Source organism: Ylistrum balloti, unplaced genomic scaffold (genome assembly GCF_031769215.1).
Source record: "Ylistrum balloti isolate Yb309-2 unplaced genomic scaffold, AGI_CSIRO_Ybal_v1 Utg369590, whole genome shotgun sequence".
NCBI lineage: Eukaryota > Metazoa > Mollusca > Bivalvia > Pectinida > Pectinidae > Ylistrum > Ylistrum balloti.
Window position 1 is genome coordinate 944,705 of NW_026781876.1, and position 20,296 is coordinate 965,000.

Genomic DNA, 20,296 nt, shown 5'->3' on the forward strand with positions numbered 1-20,296 from the left:
TGAATTTACAATAGAAGATAATTACAATATTCAATTGAATATGTTAATTAATGATGTTTCATCTGAGATCAAAAATTGAAATTCTAAAGAATCTGGTCAAAATTCCTTGACAGGATATGTCACAGTATTACATAATAAACACATTGGAAATAATGTTCTATGATTAAAAACAAAAAAAAATTTATGAATGAAAAAAGAAAATTTATCAAAAACCAAATCCAATGTTCTAGATAAGATTATGATATATAACAATTTGAGTTTAATTCACCTGTGACTTGAAGTTCGGCTGTACACGTAACTTTGCCAAATTTGTTTTCTGCCTCGACAGCATATGTCCCTGCATCCTCAGGTGTGATGTCGTAAACCTCAAGATGGTGAAGTTTTTCATCCTCGAACACCATGTATTTGCCCTCCTCTGTGAGCTCATGACCATTACACAGCCAGTGCAATTCGGGTTTTGGTTCCCCTATCACTTCGCAGCTGAAGTCCACTGTCTCACCTTCTGTAATCTGTTGAGGTAAAAAACACAGAATCAAATTGCTTCCTGGAATAACAAAGTGTTGTTTTCAAAAACAACATTAAAACATTGATGTTACTGGTATCTTAAAATTTTGTAAATAGACAACATCAAAAGTCTTGTGGTGAAAACAATACAAAGGTTAAAGCAGGGACATATTATACGTCCCTGGTTAAAATCAACATTTAAATAAATGTATTATGTGATCTTACAGTCTTTTTTTCGATGGTTTAAACATTTTTCATGGATAACATGAAATGGATTATATCTTCCTCTGCTAAGTTTGTATTTCAAGCATCCATTTTCTTATTCCTTAAAAATAACAGCAATCAGAATTACTTTGAAATGTATAACCTTTACTACAGAGGTACAGCGTAAACTGTACACACAGTGTAAATAAACAGCTTTACATGTAGATGAGGATAGGAACAACTCTGTGACCACTTACTGTCTGTGTTTTTATCTTGAGGACAAATTCTGGAGCTTGTCCTTTTTCAGGTTCAATAACAGCAGTTTCCTCAACTGTTTCAACTTTCTTGGCTCCTAGACAATAAAAATAATAAAACATATGCATGAGGAGACCGTTAAAAAGCACATGTATGATGTAATAACAAGCATCTGATTCACAGTGACCACAGAGGTCAACATCACAGAAATAGCCTGCATATGAAGAGGAAGGTAATGAACACATACAAAAAATGTGTAACCCTACCTGTGCCCTAATCAGCAACATTATTAACATACTAATAAGTTTCAATCTTTCTAAATATTAACAATCTAAATGAGAACACTTTGACGGTATGATATTATCATCCTGGAAAATAAATCAAAGATTTATCATTCATGCAATCTTTAAAAAAAAATCAGAAAATCTGAATATTTAATAGTATAGAAAAACATATTTGTTGATTATTTGGCAATGAAACAGCTACAAAACAAAAACATGCAAGGGCAAATTCACAAAAAGTAAATCTTGTTTTGCATTTTTTTTTTCTTTTTAAGAAACCAGCAGTCCCTATTTACAAATTAACATGATTTTCTCTATTTCTCACTATTGAAAGTAGAACACTATTTCTCACTATTGAAAGTAGAACACTATTTCTAACTATTGAAAGTAGAACACTATTTCTCACTATTGAAAGTAGAACACTATTTCTCACTATTGAAAGTAGAACTCTATTTCTCACTATTGAAAGTAGAACACTATTTCTCACTATTGAAAGTAGAACACTATTTCTCACTATTGAAAGTAGAACACTATTTCTCACTATTGAAAGTAGAACACTATTTCTCACTATTGAAAGTAGAACACTATTTCTCACTATTGAAAGTAGAACACTATTTCTCACTATTGAAAGTAGAACTCTATTTCTCACTATTGAAAGTAGAACACTATTTCTAACTATTCAAAGTAGAACACTATTTCTCACTGTTGAAAGTAGAACACTATTTCTCACTATTGAAAGTAGAACACTATTTTTCACTATTGAAAGTAGAACACTATTTCTCACTGTTGAAAGTAGAACACTATTTCTCACTATTGAAAGTAGAACACTATTTCTCACTATTGAAAGTAGAACACTATTTCTCACTATTTAAAGTAGAACACTATTTCTCACTATTTAAAGTAGAACACTATTTCTCACTATTGAAAGTAGAACACTATTTCTAACTATTGAAAGTAGAACACTATTTCTAACTATTGAAAGTAGAACACTATTTCTCACTATTGAAAGTAGAACACTATTTCTAACTATTGAAAGTAGAACACTATTTCTAACTATTGAAAGTAGAACACTATTTCTCACTATTGAAAGTAGAACTCTATTTCTCACTATTGAAAGTAGAACACTATTTCTCACTATTGAAAGTAGAACACTATTTCTCACTATTGAAAGTAGAACACTATTTCTCACTATTGAAAGTAGAACTCTATTTCTCAGTAAGCTCTGGATGTTTAGAATCCTATTTTCTCTGTTTATCTTTCTCTTGAATATGTTTTTTTCTGACAAACTGCTTCTGACACAGATTTACATATAATCCAAACGAATCCCATCTGGTAAGTTACTGTCCAGTCACTGACCAATAAATCTAGCTGTTACTGTCTACAGATGTTACAGACAAGAAGAACCACTTATCCTGCTACTTACACAGGCCATCCCTTACAAACAACCTAAACCTAAAATACAACAGCTAGCATTAAATCAGAACTTAGAAATTTTACATTAGCTTCAAAATAAAAAAAAATTTTTTGTTGAAACTTGGCCTCAAATAAAATCGAAACGTCACACCAGTCTTCCATCACTTTTTTATAGTAACAAACAAATAAACTTTCTTATTAATTTGTATTGTTTCATTTTGATTTATCTATTTATATTTGTTTTTTTCCTTTTAATTTATGCTAATATTTTGTATCTAATGATATCATCTCACAAAAAAATTTTAAGATCACAATCATGTGAAATGAACAAAATACATTTCTTTGAATTAAATTTTTTCTTGAATTTTCCAATTGTGCATAAAATGGCTTTAAATAAGGGATCATTGTTTAAAGTAGTTCAAATAATATGTTATATGTCAGACGTATTTTCCTTATGATATCAAAAATATTTCTTCTTGAAATTGACTAGAACATGTCTTAACTGAAGTGAGTACTTAGGAACAGAAGCATTGTGTGAGAAAAAGGATAAGGACATTAACATTACATGTGCTGCAGATGTGTACATAGATCTTTGTAATTTAATTGTGAGACCTGTCTGTCAGCCACTTAATTAACATACAACCATCAGGGTTTAGATATTAGCTTTCTGAATGCTCCCCACTCTCCTTCCTCCTTCCATCCTCTCCAGACTACTAATGAATTTCATACTCAATTGAACTATTCCCAAACATGTACTTAACCAATTTCATTTAAATTTACTTTCATGTGTTATTTACACACATGGATCTTAAGTGATGTGTTCACCTACACAGGGGTTTGTTGTAATGTATAGCTACACAGAGGTTTGTTATAATGTATAGTTACACAGGGGTTTGTAATGTATAGTTACACAGGGGTTTGTAGTAATGTATAGTTACACAGGGGTTTGTAGTAATGTATAGTTACACAGGGGTTTGTAATGTATAGTTACACAGGGGTTTGTAGTAATGTATAGTTACACAGGGGTTTGTAGTAATGTATAGTTACACAGGGGTTTGTAGTAATGTATAGTTACACAGGGGTTTGTAGTAATGTATAGTTACACAGGGGTTTGTAGTAATGTATAGTTACACAGGGGTTTGTAGTAATGTATAGTAGCACAGGGGTTTGTAGTAATGTATAGTAATACAGGGAAAATCTTGAGTGCAAATAGTAATAGATAATTTTCTGCCAATTTAAGTCTATGTAGGAATTAAGAAGGACCATCCTATGTGAAATTGAAAGAAAATTGAAATATGGAAGGTTTTTGAGGGGCTAATGGCCCCTTAACTCCCTCTAGGATTATCCCTGGTATAAGCTGTCCTTATACAGAATTTGTTTGTGGTAACCATGTTCTTTATCAACTAAATGATTCTGTATTTAACAAACATAAATGAAGCAAATCTTAAATTGATTGTTGCTGTTGAAAAAAAATATATATCAATGAAGTGAGTGATATGTAGTCTCCTATAAATACACTACTATTTCTAAATAATTTACACCAAACTAACCAACATGTTCAGTAACAAATAGAGTCTACTTTCACTTTACATTTATAATACACAATACACCTGTTTAAAAAATCTCCTAATTATTAAATAGAGAACATATTTAAAGCTTACATCCATTATTAGATATGATCTATTTTTCTACGATAAAGAGTACTTATCTATCCATATAATCCCAAGCTGTACGTCAGGTGTTGACTTAAATCAAGCCTTGTTAGCTTAATGAATAAACCAAAGTTGTCTATCATTTCAATGCAATTCTCTTTTCTATTCTGACTTCCTAAAACTGACCAGACCAGACCTTCAATGGTTGACATAAACAGTCTTATCCTATCAATCTGATTTAAAAGTCTGGTGACAACAGACAATTCTGTGCCAACATGTTACAACACCTCTGTCTATGAGAGATTAGAGATAGGATGGGGGTTGAGACAGTGGACGGGGTTGGGCAAAGTGGATTTCTAGTGTCCCTGAAGCAAAAGTTAAGACCTATACATGACTGTTCGAAAATTGAATCAAAGAATTGAACCTGTCTATAATTACAGAAGTGAGGGATAATCCCTTACCTGAGAAGCTAGGGAAGGGAATTAAACAGAAAAGTGGTGAATGATTGGTAAGTGGAAGAGAGAATGACAAAATGTTATAAACAGGGTGGAGGTAGGCTGATGTAATTGCGACTTTGAGGACGCCGAGGGAAGGGGTCTGAAAAAAGTTTTTCTTATCTCACGATTGAAATTTTTTTTTTACTTTTTTTCTAATTTCAGTTTTGAAAGAAATTATGAAACTGATATGATTACTTCTGTATATCCTCCATTGATTTATCAAATCTGTTTACAAGGCTGACCGACATCAAATCCTTTAGTTTTATAGGCATACATTATACTAGTGGTGGATGGATGTCTTTATAAAAACTGTTTACTTTGTATATAATGATCAGGTTGTAAATCTATAAAGTACCCCAAAATTCACATAGAAATAGCCCAACACTGTATTTTACACAGGGTTACCCTAGACACAGTACAGATAGCAAGTCAATATCATTCCCATAGGTAAATAAACATATATCATTCAGAGGTGCCCTTCACATATCTGCTCAACATTCTCCCGTCCTCAGTTTCCATTGAAAAAAAACTTTGATCTACAATATTAAGTCTGACGTCAAATTCCGATAGCATCAGGGTGTAACAAACTCTTTAAAACTTTGATATTTCTTTATTGATTTCCGAATACTTGCAAAACCCTCAAAATCCTCGGATTTATTTTGAAAATTTGAAGATCAAAGTCAAGCACTTCTACTTCGTGTTTGAATATAGAAGTAATTAAGGCCATCTTAAACACAAACTTTTTATATATTTAGCAATAATTTCAACAGAGTATCTAAAACTGAGAACATTTTGATTTTTTTAGATAAAACTTTTTATATATTTAGCAATGATTTCAACACAGAGTATCTAGAACTGACAAAATTTTGATTTTTTTAGATAAATTTTTTTATATATTAGCAATGATTTCAACAAATATTCATAACTACATAACCTGCCGTTTACATACTTATGTAAAAAAAAAATCAAAATTTGGTGTAAAATAAAAACTGAAATGACAATTTCTGAAGATTAATGTTGTAAATTAAGTCTGCACAATGTTTAAACTCACCATAGTTGATATATCCAAGAATGAGGTCTTCGATTTTAGCAGTACTTACTATAGTGATATACGTTCTACCACTCCTCATTGTAATTCACACACAAATGATGTTTATTACTTAACTAGCTGCCTCGGAATGATCCGCAGGAACATCATCTCCGTACAATTCTGTACATATTTCCCGAAACGCATCACATGAAATTGGCTAGATTTCAAATAGTAACACATTTATTTGTCTTGAAATCTCAATGCTCAAAACTTCTATTAATTTTCATTCATAAAGTAAAGTTCACTTTAGCACATAATTGACTTTCCTCACATGAAATGATCTATACATCAAACTTGTGTCAAAATTCCAATCTTTTCTTCAGGAGAACAAAATCCATTGATATTCATTCATTGAGAATATTCTGGTCGTCCATTTCAGCTGATGAAATCAACATCCAATCACGTCAATTTCTGACGCCTGCATTTTACAATCATGTTATATTCTATACTTTCAAGAGTATGATAGACAGACACTGCTATTAAATACAGTCCAGCCAGGTACAAACTTGATGGAAAAAACAAACAATATAAAGGTAATTTACTGTCAGGGTCACAACCTCGCCTTCAAACCTGCACACCTATTGTAGACAGAGGAACCTATTAAAATTATCACCAACATAAAGACAAGACCATCAAACTTTGTAGGGGAGAGATTTTCCATTTTCTCTCAATGTCAGTATCCAAACCCCTTACCACCAACCAACTTGAAAATTCATTTTCTTATTTTATATTTTTGCTGGCAGCAAATATTTTTTTCTTAGCCGAATAAATTTCAAGCCTAGAGAAAAAGAAAATTTGGGTCAAACTTAATCAGAATTTGACTTTACCACAAACAAGTAAATAAAGCCGAAAACAAACTGAACTGTTGATATGTTGATATGTTGGTATATTGCGAATTAATGTCAATCGTCTCCTGGACAAAGGATAGTAATAGGAACCATCTCGCTGATCAACCTAAGGATCAAATCAGTGCCCTCTCTGTGAGATCTTTTATTATATATATGCTACAGTATACAAACATCAAGCTGACCTCAGGTTACCATCTGGTACGACCCATACAGATTTAACATGTAGACAACAGTTAACTACATCATCAGTCTTCAGTCCTTAGATAAATGTCTGCCATCAATACATGGTTAATTAAGATATCAGCATCTGAATCTTGTAAGGACAAATCAGCACCATTAATCACATCACTTCCCGACATCAATCACATCAGTTCCGGACTGATCAAAATTAAAACCAGAACATTCCACAACATCCATTCTAGCCTTCATCCAAATATTGGTATCATTCCTGATGTTTAGAAATCATAACACAAACCTCACCAAAGTATTCCAACAGAAAATATAAACTTTTTTCAAAAAAAAAAGCTTACATCAAGTATTGAGCATTGACATGTTAAAATTTCTCATTAATGTAATATCACATTGTTTTGAAGCTGATAAACTCTTCCTCACGTCCTGATGAACCGTTATAGCGTTTCCATTTTCAGTAAATGATGTTCTGTACAGGTTGAAACCACTAATATCTCACTTTCATTCCTTCCTATTCAGTAGATCACGGTAGTTAAAAGTCTGGGAGTAACAAAGTATTGTTAGCTTGACTCATGGTTTTCATAAATTATTTTTTCTCAATAACTGTCTTTAAGATTTGTTATCATTGTTGATTAGCGACATCATGTTTTAATACTTGTAAACATATTTTAGATTTAAAGTCATTTAACATCCTGTAACCCAAAATCCCTCATTCTTTTTTACCTCTTAAGCTGTAAACAATCAGGATAAAAGACTGGACAGATATCAAATCTCTTTCAGAATGAAAATCTACTTACCAAAAAGTATTCACTGAAGATCCTTATATCTGGGATTATATCAAAGACTTTGTTTGACTTAGGTATCATTTATTTCATAGATTTTGTTCTATAAATTCTGTTGTATGTACAGAAAAAAATCTGTTTTCGTATTTGGCCTCAAACTATTTCCTGAGAGTAAACATCTACCTGTTCAGATTTTTCATAAAACAATACTACAGTGTAACCTAATTTTTTTTTCTTTTTTGTAAAATATGTGACAACAATCGTGCATAATTCTTTAAATATCAACTCAACTTCCTCTTCAGATTCTCATAAACAATGTAAAATCTTTAACAGATACAATTCAGGTAATTACTAAAACATCCACAATTTAATTTTGCTTTGATGAAATTAAAATATTTTCCTTAAAAACCTTCCAAAATCTGAAAATTTTATTCACTGCATTTCTGTAAAGCATCCTTGCACTATATCTTTCCATTATACAAACCCTGCCCCTCCCCCCACCCCTCCTGTCACAACACTCATGTGATTAAATTCCCATCCTAGACTGACTAAAGAAAAAATATGTTATAAATGATACATTCATCAGCAAATATTTTACCGGGTATCTGATATGCTATTTCATTCACAGAGGAATCTGATGTTATAGAAACACATGTACCAGGGTTTTTTTGTTTTCAAATTTTTGTATTTTAACATAACTACCATCAAGTTTTTTTTTCAATACAAACATATATGCTTTTGTTCACTTCAGACTAATATGAACTTCAAAGTTTTGTTTCTAGCAAAACCTATTTATACAAATAGGGACCAGTTAGTTGACATCTTTATCAGTTTCCCCTTTAGGACCTCTTTAAATATACCATTATTAGGTACCCCCTTTTGTACCCCTTTTAATGGACATTATCTTACAATTTGTGATTTTTGCACAATCATGAATTTTAACATAATATGAAATCTTATGAAAAATACACAATCTCCTAATTGCAGCAACTTCTTCATATTACCATCATAAAGATAAATCCACTTGCTTTAAAACACCAACAGAGCATTATATGGAACTTTGATCAAAACAACTAACTTAAAAAATAACTCTTTGAAGAATTTCAATGCTGAATCATTTGTAAATGTTTGTGAAAATGATTTCACAGTAAAAAAAAAATGTCTAAATTACGCAAATGTAATAAAATACTTTAAGAGCTAACGATCATCTGATTCAAACTATTGTGAGTATGTTTTATGTAAATCTATCCTGTACAACTCAGAGCATTGTGGTTACTGTGTTAACAAGCTGGTATGTTGACCCCTAGGGGTCAGACAGATAAAGGGTTAGGGAGATAGAGTTGTGTATTGTTATAAAACTCAATACACATACCTGAGTGACACAAAGGGCGGCTAGACGTTCATATCTAATTAATGATAAATATTATCATTATTAGTAATCAAGCACACATATATTAGTGCCTTGTGAGTTAAAGTCTGTTTCAGAAAACAAAGCATTAGTAAAATTGTAGAAATATTAGTAAAAAGGTCTCTTTTTCATTGTTAAGATCATCTGCAAATCTATATGAATGTGTGTAATTACTGGTGTTTCATGAAAAAAATGTTGTGTCTTTGTTTCCTCATTAGTCTGAGTGCTGTTAACAATTAAATAAACCATTGTCCAATTTGCTTCAGGGGTTCCATGTAGACCCTCACTGATAAGGACTGAGACAGACACAGGGATGCATCTCTGAATTTCTGTCCTATAGTAAAGTGTGTGTGGACTTTTTATAGTCTGTTTCATTAATCTATGGGTTTATTGCACCCAAGTATTTTGTTACCATAAATAAAGAATAAGTTAAAAGTGTTTTCATCCATTCTGTGTATTTCCTTTTGTAAAGACAGCTGAATGTGTCTATTGTAAACACCTGGTAATATTTTCTAACTGAGAAAACAGGTAATTGGGGATAGAGAGTCAGACTGGATCCTACCTAACCTTCAGAATTTTGGGAGGATCAAATTTTCCATTTACAATTCAAATGAATGAATGACTTTCAACCTCTACTATGAATGCATGTGCTTGTCCTTCAAATACCCTTGAAGAACTTAGGATAAACGTTTAAGATAAATATATGGTATGTTAAGGGTATACCTTTTGCTTCAATGAGTTGTAACTTATAATTGCTATTAGGGGCACTTTTAATTTGTTTTTATTGAATTTTTAATCAAATACTAGATTTACAATTTGTACAGTTCAATAAATACCAAAAAAAGTTTTCCTTAACATGAAAGACATGAAAAGTAAACTAAAAGGTACATTTTTTTATATATTACTTCTCTCTCATGTAGAGCCTCAGCACATACCTGCTGGACATTAATACTGGGTAAGGAGAATCGGAAACCATGACGATAATATGTGATTATGTGTAAGCCCTCAGGTATCTGACACAGGTAAATAGGAATGATTCCTCTTACTTAGCTGTCAGCTAAAGTCAATCATTGATCACATGACTTGTCCTCTAAGCTCCTTACACATTTGGAAGCCATATATTATTGGTGAGAAAGTGATATGTGTATCATATTTTGTGCTCTGAGTAAATCATTTTGACAAACACTGTAGATTTATGGATACTTGGTATAGTTATGATAGTGTAATTGATGCGGATATATATATTTCCAATTAGTGAGTTTGGAAAGGTAATTACTTGCATGTGATGTATGATGTCAAACTTTTCTAGTAATTAATGTGTCAAAAATTTAAGGAATTAAAAATAAAGTGATGTCACTGTAACATCCTTTTTATCACTTAATGATATATATATATATATATATATATTATTGTATTAATCATATTTTGCACATTTATTTCTTTCATATTTATTATTTATTCATTTTTTATAAACAATTAAGTGTCAGTGAATCTATTAAGATTTCAAAAATCTTTGAGCCTGATGAGTATTACACAAGAACCATAACAGCTAACTTAAAAGATATTTTTGTATAAAGTATGTTATTTTTTGAATACATGTATATTCTCCTGAGTAAGCACCTGGACAGCTGGAGAAAATTGATATGAATTGCAAAACCTTTCAAAATTTTCACATTTGAAGTAAAATAAACAGTTTTCATGTAAATCACTTATTTTGGAGACAATTTAGATACACTGAGTAGGGAAATATAAGACTTTGGTAAAATGGCTTTTGTATTCTTATCACACAGACACACTAATTGTATGGTAGCTGTTGTTTATCATGTGATTTGTAGGTCTTTAACAAACAAGCTTTCAACTGGTACAGCAATGGAGTTCTGTTTTAATTACAGCAGGACATTGTGGAACATATCTTGTATTTTAACTTCTGATGCTGTAGACATATGATTATAGTTTTGTCCTCCCAAATTCATTTGCATACTTCTAACAGAAATGATATGTAAGACTGAATCATAACTATCGGTTTTTTACTTGGAGTGGTCAGCATGTAAGTTTTCAATTCATACTAATGATAGATGAGAAGAATGTTAAACATATAAATATGCTCCACTCTTTAAAGGTCACAGGAAAATTCTTGGAGTGTACAATGGTAAATGCAATTGAATTAAAGAGTGTGAGTCAAATACAGTCAGAAGGTCAAAGAATAAGGTCAAAAGGTTAACAAGGTCAGTCAGCATTGAATTGTATTTCTTCCACGACACTAGAATGCTTGTTGATGATATGTGAATAGTTTTGGTGTATCTACCATCATGTTAAAACTATAAGCATATTCATAAATTGAGATTTCTATTCAAGGGAGATAACTTAATTATTTTAACTTTGAATGCAGTTTTCCTTCCACAAACCAAATTAATTCTCTGTATTATTACCAATTATCATTATTCAGTACAGAATAATTTACTGTGATAGTTTTCTCCCTTTAACAGAATTTCAATATTGGCTAGCTGTGCATCGATGATGATGTGCAAATGAATATAAATGCTTTACATGATGTACGAAATACACAAAGGTCTGAAATGTTAGAAACAGAGTTATTTATAACCACAACTCTAGTCAAACTAATTTTTTTTTCATTTAAATTTTTTAAAATTCTATGAAAGTAAAAACATCACAATCTTATGCAAATGTATACCTTTGAAAATCAAACTGATAAAACTACAAAGTTCTTAATGAAATTAATTAGAGTAATTGTACATTAAGCATTAAACTTATCTTCATCCTCTGGGGATGAAAAGTTTGATAACAAAAGTGTAAGAGTTTGACAAGAGATGTATAATTTGGAGCAGGACAGTACAAAGCATCAGAAATGCACAACTACTTGGACACGACCTTTGATCCACAAATGGATTGTCAATGTAAGGATTCGAGGACATGGTTAGCTGGGTGTAGGACCAAAGCACGAAGCCTTATTCCCACCGCCATGCACACAGAAACTAAACTACAAGCTCAACAGTTAAATGCATAGAAATCAAAAACATTCATATCTTTTTCTTTTAGTCTATGATTCAAAGTAAAAATGAAGAACGAAATCGATTTGTCTCCCACAATATTCCCACCCACCCACAAATATCAAATATTTTTTTTTGTTTTATATCATTAATTTTTCCATGCATTAGAAAGATATGAGCTTGCAGTATGTGTAAAAAAATATATATATAACACACATGCGACAGTTTTCAGAAAAGGATTGTTTATTCTGGCAAAAATAATATAAATGACATTTTGACATATTATGGAAAGACTTCATACAATTTTGCTTAGAGAGATTCATTTCTAGCTAGATATAAGGTTAATGATCAGTATGAGGTGAAATGAAAATTTCTTATGATTAATAGTTATAGATGTGTAAAGGAAAAAGAAAGATATATATATATATAATCAGTTTGAAATGAAAATTTGAAATATATTACAAAAAGGTTATAATATTTAAATGTTTAATTTATACAAGTAATAAATCTTTGATCATGTTTCTATATACTTTACCTACAAAATGATAGAGTATTATTCTTATGAACCTCGTGAAGTTGTTTCTTTAGAAGGCAGACTGAACTTATTCAATTCTGATAATTTTTTTGATGTGATGAAATTAATTATCATTATCAAAAATGAAGTAATAGAGAAATTATGCTGATTTTATTGCTAAAAATATATCTTCAATAAAAAAATATATATTTTACTTCTGATCAATTCTTAAAAATTGTAGAGAAAAAATATATTTACAAAACTTTCTAAGAACGAAATTGTTCAGCCTACAACTGAAATTAATTGCCGGCATCAAACAATAATAAATGGAATGTGTGTTCTAAGGAATCAATTTAAAAACATCTGATACTGATTCCTGCATAAAGGTATATCATTTAAGGTTATAATGAAAAATATACATAAAATAAAGTTTTTAGTAACTATACAAGAACTACAAATATGCTACTGTCCATTTAAAAAACTTAATCCCTATAAGCTAAATTTATATCAATTGATGATGAAAAAACAATAAATGGCTAATTTGATTTTAAGAAGAATTGAAATTTTAAAGTTAAATCTATTTGAAAATCTACAGATATACATTATCATCCTAGACTATGATCCAGAGGAAAATTCACAACCATGCGACACATATATGCAAAAACGTACAAAACAAATTTCAACATAAATGAAATTGGGTCATGCCAATATTTTTAACAATTAACACTAACTGGGTGCATTTTTAGTTAACGTTACATAATTCCAATGGCAAATTTTGAATTGACAAGAATTCACAAAACTGATAATTGATTCCACAATGAATACATGCAAATATCAAATAAAAACTTATTATTAAAAATATAATAAATCAATCCGTCTCATTTTGTTTTCTTATATCATGCAAAATGAATGGTCACTACAACACTATATCTAATGAATATTCATTAAGTTCTGAATATTAAAACCTAATAATCTGCATGCTTGTACATGTATAAGGTTTGTTCTCACTAAGACAACCAGACCTAGCACTTAAGGCAACAATATATTCCAGATTAGATTAATATTGAAAATGTGTAATTGGAATGTAGTATCGAATTGCCAAAAAATTCACTTAAAGTAGGTAAACAATCTATAAATATTTTTAAAAACAAACATATTTGATTTAACAACTAAGTAGAAGTGATATGTACGTGGAAAACATTAATCTATATGAAAATAAAACAAAAAATCTTCTGCACTTTGATAAATTATAGCCATTTACAGTTCACGTCAAGGGAGATAACTGACTCCATACAACAAAGTACTCTCAGAAACCCCTTTTCTAACACACACCAAAAGCAAATTTTGTCCATTATATATATATAAAAACAACTCTTTTCAAATGCTTCTGATAAAACTCAAACTATGCCTTTTCGCATATTTTTCACTCTCACTGGCTAAAAAGTAGTCATTTCCTCCTGTAAACTCTGGCAGTAATATACAACTTCGTTATATACATAATCCTGTGTAAATAATAAGATGAAGGTGTTCTGAAGGCATCGGTTCTTAAAATGGAATGTTTGACGAGTACGGTGAGAAAAACAACCCTTCCACCCCTTTGAGTAGATTTTGAACTTTACCCAAGTACATTGAGCACTGCTATATCATGACCAAACTGTAGGGATGCTAGGATCAAAACAACATTCCAACACAGGTGTTCATCATACAAATATACCTTGTACAGTCAGTTGGGCACTGCAGCTGGTGTCTCCGGCAATATTCTCTGCCTTGCATGTATATACAACATCTCCATCTTCTTCAGTGATAGAGGTTATCTCCAAGGTTGCAACACCGTCATGGAAACTGGTGTGATATTTGACACTTTCTTCGATAACTGTTTGATCAGCTAACCAGGTGACTTTTGGAACAGGTTTTCCTGTAACAGTACACTCAAGCAGAGCCACATGGTCAATGTCAACTGACACATTTGATAAGGGCTTGGTGAATTTTGGTGCTTCCAGATTAACAAGGACTTCAGCATTGCAGGTGGCGGCACCACGGTCATTAACTGCCTTTACAGAGTAGTCTCCCTCATCCTCTGGCTCGCTGGCTGCAATCTGAAGAGTTGCTGTCTCTTCGGTAAAATCAATTCTGTAAACACAAAAATTTTAACCAATCAATATATATTTTCTTCAATACTGTATGTTCAATTTCAAATTCTGTTTAATGGATAAATGAAATATATAAATTGTTCTATAGATTTTCCAAAAATTGAGGATACATACGTATATCGTTCATCGGTGATTTCCTCTCCATCCTTTAACCAAGTGACTTTTGGTTTTGGATGACCTTTGACCTGGCATTCCAATTTGATGGGAGAGCCAAGTTCGATGGTCTGATCTTCCAGTCTGACTACAAATGTTGGTGCTTCTCCTGAAATCAAACAAATATAAAAATTCTATAATGGAGATTCAATTCTCAGCTCTCAAACCAAGCATATTATATCTACAAGAACTAGGAATATCAGTACAAGACTATCAAGGTCATACTGGTTTGGTATGTCTTCATTACGATTTCACAACAACTTCACTTTTGATTCAATGAAAGGATTGAAGATATTTAAAACAATAAACAACAAGAGGCCCAAAGGCCTTAACGGTCATCTGACTACAAAAACTTTCAGCAGGCAGAAGGGTTATTTTTCCTACTTTGAATGAAATCTTACTAAGAAGCTGTTTTCCATGATGCAGATGTTAGTTTTGGTGAGGAGTAGGTAACTGTAACAAGTGTTACCTATTATTTGACACTAAAGCTGGAGATCAATCACACTGGTGGAACTTGAAAAGAAGTTTGAAATAGGTGTTGCACAGGAAAACCTTGATTGCGCAATCATGTTATGAAATGGCCTCCCCGGCTGTTGTGTCAAAGTTTTGACAAGGTAGAAAAATAACAACACTTTGTTGACTACCTTTCCTTAACATTGCCATCAATTTATAGCTCAATGGTGGAATTGGTGAAGAAATCTAGAATATGTTTTTCATGAGGAAGCACAATGGCTAGAGGTCATCATAACCCTTTAACAAACATACATCTAAACCCAGATAATATGTATACTTTTTAACCAATCAACATCCTAGATCTTAGGTGACCCTACCTGAAGGATTGACAAAGAGCTCTCCTGTACTGGAGGCAGTTCCAGCTTGGTTGGTTGCCTTGACAACATATTCAGCATCATCATTGGTTACAACATCCTTGACGATAAGTGAGGCAAAGTTTCCACGCACTTCCATCTGGAAGTGGTCATCTGGGGTAATTTCAACGCCATCCTTGAACCTAACAGATTAAAGGTCACATGTCATTAAAAGTTCAGAGGTCATGGGAAATAATGTAAATCCATCTAAAAAGTTGAAAAAAAATCTTGTTAAATGCATTATGAAGTGTGAGAATTAAAAAAACTTAAAAAGGAATAAATGGAAAATTTAATATTATGTAGACATGAACTATAACCTTACCATGAGATTTCTGGAAAGGGGCTGCCAAGAACCTCCACAATGAAGGTGACAGTGTCACCCTCTGTAACCTCCTGGTCTGATAATTCTCTCATAAACCTTGGAATTGTGACTTCTACTTCAACAGACTCCACAGTCTTGACCTAATCAAAGTTCAATGTCATTTAGTTAAAAGGCTCAAACCTATATCCATGCCATTAATATATCGCATTCCAAAATTGTTGCCACAAAATGTGAACATTTCCCACAATGATTTACAACATACAACAATGCAGAAAACACAAAAGAGCTCACACTCATTCACTGAACACCAAAGGTGGGAAGTTTCACCTTTATCTGGTCATATCAACACAACCCTCCATTAAGGATGGCGACAATCCAACTCAAGGAAAGATAACTCTTGGAGTTTAGTATATAAAGGAAAAAAAACTATTCTAATGACTCTAAATGTCTAGAATAGAAAAAAAAATATATACAATAAATTTGCCTACTGACAGCGAAACTGTAAGAAACAATAATATATGTAGGACAAAAAGATTGAAATCAAATAAAGTTTACCATGTTTTTTTTTTTTTTTTAATTTCCTTTTCTTTTTTCTTTTTTTTTGAATTTTAAACCAACATTATATAAAATGAATTGATTAAGAGATATCACCAAAAATGAGAAATTGGTTTTGATGAAATATGGCTATATACATGAAACTATTGTAGGAAGACCATTGTACACAATGTAAACAAGTCACAAGCAACATCCACTCATATTAAAACCCCACAACAGAACAGCGCAATTCTCCATACCAAATATCACAACAAATTCACACTTCAGTATGGAGAGCTTCAAATAAGGGGAGGCAACACTGGTGAACAATGCACCTTATGGATATATGCCTGGATTGTATGGAGAAAAGGGTTGGGAGGTAGGATACAGTTGAATACACGGGCAGGGTCAGAATGTATAAAGCAGTTATGGGGAGTACAGGTTTGAGTTTAGATAGTGTTAAGTTACATTTCATATCATACTATATCTTTATCTAGATGTATATAACTTTATCTAGATGTATACAACTTTAGATAAATGAATATGTCTTTCTCTAAATTAGCATATCTTTATCTATATGTTTATATCTTTATCTATATGAATATGTCTTTATCTAGATGTTATATCTTTATCTAAATGTATATGTCTTTATCTACATTATATCTATATGCATATGTCTTTATCTAGATGTTTACATCTTTATCTAGATGTATATATCTTTATCTAGATGTATATATCTTTATCTAGATGTTTACATCTTTATCTAGATGTTTATATCTTTATCTAGATGTTTATATCTTTATCTAGATGTTTATATCTTTATCTAGATGTATATGTCTTTATCTAGATGTTTATATCTTTATCTAGATTATCATATCTAGATGCTTTTCTTTACATATTTCTTTACATAGTAAAACACATCTGTATTGATTATTTACATTTTACTATCAATGCTTATATTTAGCCTGTACATTTTATTTTATGTGGTTTTGAGGATAAGTCTTTCGCATAAGGTTATGGGAGAAAAGTAGAACAATGTTGCCTTGTGGACGATGGCTTGTTATTCACAATCACAAAATAGCACATCAACATGCCCAGCAAAATGGCTTTAAAATCGCACATCCATTCACAGACCTTTCATTTATATTATATTTATGTATCAATATTTTTCTCAATGTCATAACTGTTGGTATTAAACAGAAAAATATGGAAAGATTGTTATCATTAAGAATGAATGATGAAAGAAATGATTAAAAGACCAAAACCCTGTGATAAATGAAATGATTATACAGAGATATATTTCATGTCGTAAAAGTTTGTAATTATTTTCTTCAGATTTATCTAGGATACTGGTTATGGATTATGAAGTATTCCATCTGTACAGAAAAGTTATAAAGCAGATCTGCTCTGTTAAACTCATTACCTTTAATGAAGTTTAGATGAAACTGAGGTTAATGAACTTTCACTAGAATAGGCATTTTTAAGAACTTTGCGAGGTAAGTCATTAGTCTTTCCCTATCTGAATCATTATCCTATTTTTGGACAGTGATACCTATCTAAGCTGAAAGAGTTTTCTCCCTTTACAAGCTCTCCCCCTGTATGTCCTCTGTAAATTACCTCTGACAATGAGAATGTTTCCTGAACTTCATCCTTTGGTCCATCGTTCAGGGAGATTGAAAAAGAGACATCGTGATCTAACTCAGGAGTGATGTCAGCTGACTGACTTTCCTCCAGCGATGATTCCTCCGGAACAGTTTCTAAAACAGACACAGTTGCTCCCTGGAACTCTTCAATGTCTCCGTAGAATTCCTCTTCCTCAATGCCTTCGGACGAAATGTCACTTGGCAGGGAGACCTCACTATCAACTGACATCACAACGTTAAGTGGATGGTCATCATATGACTCATCAGATTCCTTTGGCTCCGATACCTCAATCTCATAAGACACTTCAGCGATGTCTTCATCATCGAGTCTATCCTCCTGAATCTCCGCCTCAAAGGAAAATTCAGCACTTTCTTTCACTACCTCGTCTTGTTCTTCCAACAAAACTTCTGTGCTCATATCAGGTTGTCTTTCCTCCAGCACCACTTCCTCCTTTCTGTCTTTAGGAGCTGAGATAGTAAACTCTTCTAAATAATCTTCATCCTCCGACTTCTTATCCATGTACATCTTAAAGACAGTGTTATCCCGAGGCTCTTCCTCAGCCTCATGGTGGACGTCAAAGTCACCATGTGGACGAGAGGGTTCATCCTCCTCCTCCTCTGTTTTCAGGGTGAAGACAGTCTCCTCTGCTGTCGATGTAACCGGCTGATTCTCTTCCTTGTCTTCTAATGTAGCCTCAAATGTCACATCATCTGGCTCAAGTATTTCCTGTCTTGACATGTACTGATCCTTTGAAACAATCTCAAATGAGGACATGAAAGGCTCATCTACAGGAACCATAGCTTCCTCAGCTGGGACACTCTCTGGATGTAGCTTCTCCTCAACAAACATTGTTGCATCATATGTCAAGTCCTTCACTTTTTCATCTTCTACCTCAGAGGTAGGATAGAAATTCAAGTCCTTCTTTTGTTGGGGGACTACATCAGGAACTGACACTTTATACTGTTCTGATTCAGACTCTGACTCAGAGCTGGGAGAAGAAACGACTACCTCCTCATCTGACAAATATTCGTCTGAACTGGAAATAGACACGTCATCGTCTCCAACTGGTCGGGATATTTTAATCTCTTCTTCTTCGTCCGATGAAGATTGAGGCAGGTCCAATTTCGGGATATCATCTTTGGTGACAAATGTGAATTCATCTGTTTCATCGACGTCCTTCTCAGGAGACCTCTCAGGGACATCCTCTTTCAGAATAAAAGTGAAGTCCTCATCTGGCGATTTGTCCTTAACTATCTGGCTATCAATACTGTAATCCGTGTGAAGTTTATACCCAGGCTCAGGTTCTTCTGATTCCTCGTCAGTATCAACTTTCGCCTCAAAGCTAAATTGTGGTACTGATTCTTCAGCTTCGTAGCATTCCTCGTCGTCCCCGACAACTTCAATTTCCTCCTTTAATAGAGTGGTTGTGGGTAAATCGTCCTGCTTATCCTCCGAACGGAGGTGCCATGTGAAAACTTTAGTGCCTACTTCATATTGAGTGTCAGGGGAGGCATGCGAAGACTGTGTAAACAGGAAGCAAAAGGACAAGCATTTACAAGCATGCTTTCTGATTAATAATGGGACAATCTCAAAGTCAAATCACTGTTTTTGACCAAATTATTTTTAAACATGAATATTTTTTTTCTGAAAATGTATACTTGAAAATTGCAATCTGCATCAATTTTTTCCAAATAATTTCATTACAATGAAATTTAGTCTTGAGCGATGAGAGAGTCCCATTTACATATTGGTGAGCATTTGGTATTGCAGTGAATCTTGATTTTCTTTGAAAAAAAAAAAGTGCATGAAAAAACATTGTTAGGACCTTCTCTCACCAATATCTAACATATATGACACCATCAGCTTTCAATTCCAGCACTTGCCTAATTATGTTGCTAATATTTAAAACACAAGATGCCCTCAGAACAGTACAAACCAATGTTTATATTTTTCTACGCTTCTCGTCCACTCGTTAATCACTC

At 32.5% G+C, this 20,296-nt stretch overlaps 1 protein-coding gene across 1 annotated transcript in view; it reads right to left on the reverse strand.

Moving 5' to 3' along the window:
• Nucleotides 1-20,296, reverse strand: part of LOC132544614 (titin-like) — a 154,846-nt gene that overhangs the window by 73,829 nt on the left and 60,721 nt on the right. The window contains exons 19-24 of the mRNA XM_060208240.1: nt 16,137-16,276; nt 15,779-15,957; nt 14,910-15,057; nt 14,360-14,775; nt 966-1,060; nt 269-509 (exon numbers count right to left, since the gene is read on the reverse strand). Coding sequence (XP_060064223.1) covers nt 269-509; nt 966-1,060; nt 14,360-14,775; nt 14,910-15,057; nt 15,779-15,957; nt 16,137-16,276 — 1,219 coding nt within the window. The remainder of the gene's footprint in view (nt 1-268; nt 510-965; nt 1,061-14,359; nt 14,776-14,909; nt 15,058-15,778; nt 15,958-16,136; nt 16,277-20,296) is intronic.